We start from the raw sequence: 6509 nt of genomic DNA on the forward strand, positions 1-6509 counted from the left end.
CGGTTCCGCCGGCCACGCCTCCTCGCCGCCATCTCAAAGTCGGCCCTCGCTGTCGGTCTGCTGGCCCCGCCTCCCCATAGTCTGCATTACAAATTTCATAGACCAAATCATGCTTAAATTAAACAAAATACATAAATATTACATGCTATTATGAATGTGCATGTTACTACATTACATATATACTTACCGTACATTGTGTATATAAAATAACTATGGAGGTGTTTAGAGGTTATTTAGAACACTTTATAGAAGGAATAGAGCCACTCCCATAAGCTTTGTCAGAAGGGGACTTTTGCTCGCACTGATTTACTACCGTATTTTTCGGACTATAAGTCGCAGTTTTTTTCATAGTTTGGCCGGGGGTGCGACTTATACTCAGGAGCGACTTATGTGTGAAATTATTAACACATTAGCGTAAAATATCAAATATTATTTATCTCATTCACGTAAGAGACTAGACCAGGGGTCGGCAACCTTTACCAGTCAAAGAGCCATTTTGACCAGTTTCACAAATTATAGAAAACAATGGGAGCCGCAAACATTTTTGAAATTTTAAATGAAATAACACTGCATACAAAGGTTTTTTTTTGCTTTGTGCTATGTATAAACCAGGGGTCTCAGACACGCTGCCCACACCTTTTTATGGAATTTTTAAGCTGGTGCGGCACGCGAATTTTGAATGTACCGTATTTTCCGCACTATAAGGCGCACCGGATTATTAGCCGCACCTTCTATGAATTACATATTTCATAATTTTGTCCACCAATAAGCCGCCCCGGACTAAAAGCCGCGCCTACGCTGCGCTAAAGTGAATGTCAAAAAAACGCTGCGCTAAAGTGAATGTCAAAAAAACAGTCAGATAGTTCAGTCAAACTTTAATAATATATTGAAAACCAGCGTTCTAACAACTCTGTCCCAAAATGTACGCAAATGTGCAATCACAAACATAGTAAAATTCAAAATGGTGTAGAGCAATAAATAGCAACATAATGTTGCTCGAACGTTAATGTCACAACACACAAAATAAACATAGCGCTCACCTTCTGAAGTTATTCTTCATTCGTAAATCCTTCGAATTCTTCGTCTTCAGTGTCCGAATTGAAAAGTTGCGCAAGCGTGGTATCCAAAATGGCCGGTTCCGTCTCGTAGAAGTCATCGGGAGTCAGTGTCGCTGTTGTTCTGTGAATCCTGCCTTCCGGAAAGCTCGGACCACAGTTGTGACCGAAATATCTGCCCAAGCATTTACGATCCACTGGCAAATGTTGGCGTATGTCGTCCGAGGCTGTCTGCCCGTCTTAGTGAAGGTGTGTTCGCCTTCGGAGCTGTGTGAAAAAAGCCACCCGGCCTCTTCGCGTAAACTTCCCTTAACCACTCGCTCATCTTTTCTTCATCCATCCATCCCTTCGAGTTAGCTTTTATGATGACGCCGGCTGGAAAGGTCTCTTTTGGCAAGGTCTTCCTTTTGAATATCACCATGAGTGGAAGTTAGCATGGCAAGCTAGAACCACAGTGAAGGATGACTTCTCATTCCCTGTGGAGCGAATATTCACCGTACGTGCTCCCGTTCCACAGTGCGGTTCAGTTGCTGTGAAATACGGTAGTAATCCGTGTGCGGATGGAGAGATTGCGTCTTTTTATGAACCGGATCGTTTAGTAGGAGCCATTTTGTGGTCTTTACAGATGTAAACAGGAAATGAAACGTACGGTGATATCCGCGCGTTTTTTCTTCTTCTTCCGGGGGCGGGTGAAGCGCTTCCTGTTCTATGGGGGCGGGTGAAGCGCTTCCTGTTCTATGGGGGCGGGTGCTTTCCTTGGCGGTTGCTTGCGTAGAAGAAGAAGCGCTTCCTGTTCTACCGGGAAAAAAGATGGCGGCTGTTTACCGAAGTTGCGAGATCGAAACTTTATGAAAATTAATCGTAATAAAGCGCACCGGGTTATAAGGCGCACTGTTAGCTTTTGAGACAATTTGTGGTTTTTAGGTGCGCCTTATAGTGCGGAAAATACGGTATAGCGCTTGTCAGCGTCATGCCTGCCGTAATGGTACAGCATATAGCGCCCACTACAACCAGCGTGCCTGATCAGCCACCTGTTGAATGGGGCTTCCGCTTGTTCACGTAAGTGACAGCAAGGCATACTTGTTCAACAACCACACAGGTTACACTGACGGTGGCGGTATAAAAAAAACTTTAACACTCTTACTAATAATGCGCCACACTGTGAACCCACACCAAACAAGAATGGCAAACACATTTCGGGAGAACATCGGCACCGTAACACAACATAAACACAACAGGACAAATACCCAGAATCCCATGCAGCCCTAACTCTTCCGGGATACATTAGACACCCCCGCTACCAAACCCCGCCCACCTCAACCGACGCACAGAGGGGGTGGGGGGGTGTTAATGTAGCCCGGAAGAGTCAGGGCTGCATGGGATTCTGGGTGTTTGTTCTGTTGTGTTTATGTTGTGTTAAGGTGCAGATGTTCTCCCGAAATGTGTTTGTCATTCTCGTTTGGTTTTGGTTCAAAGTGTGGCGCACTATTAGTAAGAGTGTTAAAGTTGTTTTATATGGTCACCGTCAGTGTAACCTGTGTGGCTGTTGACCAAGTATGCCTTGCTGTCACGTATGTGTGCAAGCAGAAGATGCATATTATATAACAAATGTTGGGCTGGCACGCTGTTAATACAGATTGTAGAGGGCGCCAAATGTTGTAAAATCATGGCAGGCCCTTATTATAACTTTAAGGGTGAAAATCGGTGAATATTAATCCCGGGAGTTTTCTGCGAGAGGCACTGAAATCCGGAAGTCTCACGGGAAAATTGGGGGGTTCAGCAAGTAAGCTGCTGAGCCGCATCAGAGTGATCAAAGAGCCGCATGCGGCTCCGGAGCCGCGGGTTGCCGACCCCTGGACTAGACGTACAAGATTTCATGGGATTTAGCGATTAGGAGTGACAGATTGTTTGGTAAACGTATAGCATGTTCTATATGTTATAGTTATTTGAATGACTCTTACCACAATATGTTACGTTAACATACCAGGCACGTTCTCAGTTGGTTATTTATGCCTCATATAACGTACATTTATTCAGCCTGTTGTTCACTATTCTTTATTTATTTCAAAGTGCCTTTCAAATGTCTATTCTTGGTGTTGGGTTTTATCAAATAAATTTCCCCCAAAAATGTGACTTATACTCCAGTGCCACTTATACCGTATTTTTCGGACTATAAGTCGCAGTTTTTTTTCATAGTTTGGCCAGGCTCCAGTGCGATTTATATATGTTTTTTTCCTTCTTTATTATGCATTTTCGGCAGGTGCGACTTATACTCCGGAGCGACTTATACTCAGAAAAATACGGTAGTTAGAATGCGCAAAAAGAAGAAAAATATATGGGTGCTTGTCTTACATAAGGATTGTGAATAATAGACAAAATTCCAAAAAGTGCAGTTCTCCTTTTAAGTATTATACAACTGATGATCACTACTTGCATCTAATCAACCACTTTCCTTTGCAGACCACAGTGCGTCTCTACCCCTTCCAGATCCACAGCATCGCTCTCTCCTCTTTCGCTTCAATCGTTGGGCCCTTTGGTGGCTTCTTTGCCAGTGGCTTCAAGAGGGCCTTCAAGATTAAGGTACATGTATACTGCACACGATGGAGAATGGACATGTTGCTGCATTTTCTTTATTGGCTGTAGAGAAAATTAGAAGCTAATTGATCATTTCGAAGAGAGGAGACAATCTCTAAATCAGTGGTTCTTAACCTTGTTGGAGGTACCGAACCCCACCAGTTTCATATGCGCATTCACCGAACCCTTCTTTAGTGAAAAAAAAAAATAGATTTTTCAAATTCAAGACAAAGTTATATGTTTTTGGTAACACTTTAGTATGGGGAACATATTCTAAGTAACAAAGACTTAATTTAGAGTTATTTGGACACTAAGGGAACATATTCTAAGTAATAAAGACTTAATTTAGAGTTATTTGGTTAGGGTCAGGGTTAGAGGGTTAGGGTTATAATAAGGCCATGCCGAATAAGGCATTAATAAGTGCTTAATAATGACTAGTTAAGAGCCAATATGTTACTAATGTGAATGTTAATAAGCAACTAATTAATGGTGACTATGTTCCCCATACTAAAGTGTTACCATGTTTTTTTACTGGTGCATAAAATGAACCGTGCATGAACATCACCTTGTTCAAAGAACAAAACCAACACAGTGCATAAACTCACAACAAATTACACACCTGCAAACCAGTCAGCTGTTGCCGTATCCGTAATACGCCGATAGGGGGAAGTTTGTATTTACACGATAAGTTGGGTGTGTTTTGACCTCCGCCGAACCCCTGAGGCCGACTCACCGAACCCCTAGAGTTCAATCGAACCCAGGTTAAGAACTACTGCTCTAAATGTTATGAACTCCTGTGTTGATGCCCAGACAAGTTCCATTAATAGAGGTTTGCTTGAATGTCTTCTTGCTTAACTTCAACAACAAGAGTTTTGTCATAAATTACACTTACTAACTCACAAAATAGGACTTTTGGATTCAACCGATCATAGCAATGACACACGTTGGTCTGGGAATCGACTTCAGTTATTGAGGCGCCTTGCTCCAGGGCACCACAACCATGTGCATAATGGGGTTTAGGCTAATAGTCCATCATCACATTGTTCTGAACTTTGTCTTGTTGACCACACAGACAATGTGTCCTTCTGACTACTCTAGTTGAGACTGGACTCACAGCGCCTATACTGGTTGCAGCCCTGTAGTGCAGTCCAAGCAACAATCAGTTACAGAATTCCCTAAACGTTGATGATGCCCATCCCTAATACAGTTATACTCTCCAGCCTTATGTCTTCTGTTTTCCAGGATTTTGCCAACACCATCCCAGGACACGGAGGCATTATGGATCGATTTGACTGCCAGTACCTCATGGCCACATTTGTGAATGTGTACATTGCTAGCTTTATCAGGTATATCCAACAAAAGTATTACTCTGACTTTACAGATTAGCATAGTCCAAACTTCATATGTGACAAGGACATGACACCAATGCTAAAGTAGAAATCACTTTGTGTCGCTATTCTTAGTTGTAGCAAGCAAGCACTTTTTGGACATTCTGGGCTTTGTTTAACTTTGGTACAATCGTGTGAAAACTTAGTTAATGTGAATTTCCATCAATCCATCCATTTTCTACCGCTTGTAATTTAATAGTTTTAAATGTGTTGTACAAATATAGTAATTTACACTCTGCTACATGCTTACCTTGCACACTTAAAGGGGAACATTATCACCAGACCTATGTAAGCGTCAATATATACCTTGATGTTGCAGAAAAAAGACCATATATTTTTTTAACCGATTTCCGAACTCTAAATGGGTGAATTTTGGCGAATTAAACGCCTTTCTATTATTCGCTCTCGGAGCGATGACGTCACAACGGGAAGCAATCTGCCATTTTCTCGAACAAAAATTACAAACACCGAGCCAAATCAGCTCTGTTATTTTCCGTTTTTTCGACTGTTTTCCGTACCTTGGAGACATCATGCCTCGTCGGTGTGTTGTCGGAGGGTGTAACAACACGAACAGGGACAGATTCAAGTTGCACCAGTGGCCCAAAGATGCAAAAGTGGCAAGAAATTGGACGTTTGTTCCGCACACTTTACCGACGAAAGCTATGCTACGACAGAGATGGCAAGAATGTGTGGATATCCTGCGACACTCAAAGCAGATGCATTTCCAATGATAAAGTCAAAGAAATCTGCCGCCAGACCCCCAGGAAAAGAGAGCGGATGAGGGTATGTCTACAGAATATATTAATTGATGAAAACTGGGCTGTCTGCACTCTCAAAGTGCATGTTGTTGCCAAATGTATTTCATATGCTGTAAACCTAGTTCATAGTTGTTAGTTTCCTTTAATGCCAAACAAACACATACCAATTGTTGGTTAGAAGGCGATCGCCGAATTCGTCCTCGCTTTCTCCCGTGTCGCTGGCTGTCGTGTCGTTTTCGTCGTTTTCGCTTGCATACGGTTCAAACCGATATGGCTCAATAGCTTCAGTTTCTTCTTCAATTTAGTTTTCGCTACCTGCCTCCACACTACAACCATCCGTTTCAATGCATGCGTAATCTGTTGAATCGCTTAAGCCGCTGAAATCCGAGTCTGAGTCCGAGCTAATGTCGCTATAAACTTGCTGTTCTATGCGCCATGTTTATTTGCATCGGCATCACTATGTGACGTCTCAGGAAAATGGACGGGTGTATATAACGATGGTTAAAATCAGGCACTTTGAAGCCTTTTTTAGGGATATTGCGTGATGGGTGAAATTTTGAAAAAAACTTTGAAAAATAAAATAAGCCACTGGGAACTGATTTTTAATGGTTTTAACCCTTCTGAAATTGTGATAATGTTCCCCTTTAAAGAGAGAACCACATCACGTGCATGAAGGCATGACACAAATGTGCTTATAGACCAGTGATGTCCAAAGTGCAGCCCATTATCTGCAT

General features: G+C 42.3%; 1 protein-coding gene across 1 annotated transcript in view; it reads left to right on the forward strand.

Moving 5' to 3' along the window:
• The window catches only part of LOC133623029 (phosphatidate cytidylyltransferase 2-like), a 33339-nt gene that overhangs the window by 25381 nt on the left and 1449 nt on the right, over positions 1–6509 (forward strand). Inside the window, exons 11-12 of the mRNA XM_061985942.2 lie at positions 3516–3635; positions 4872–4975. Of these exons, the coding sequence (XP_061841926.2) occupies positions 3516–3635; positions 4872–4975 (224 nt within the window). The remainder of the gene's footprint in view (positions 1–3515; positions 3636–4871; positions 4976–6509) is intronic.

The sequence above is a fragment of the Nerophis lumbriciformis genome, linkage group LG12, assembly GCF_033978685.3.
Source record: "Nerophis lumbriciformis linkage group LG12, RoL_Nlum_v2.1, whole genome shotgun sequence".
In the NCBI taxonomy this organism is placed as follows: Eukaryota; Metazoa; Chordata; class Actinopteri; order Syngnathiformes; family Syngnathidae; genus Nerophis; species Nerophis lumbriciformis.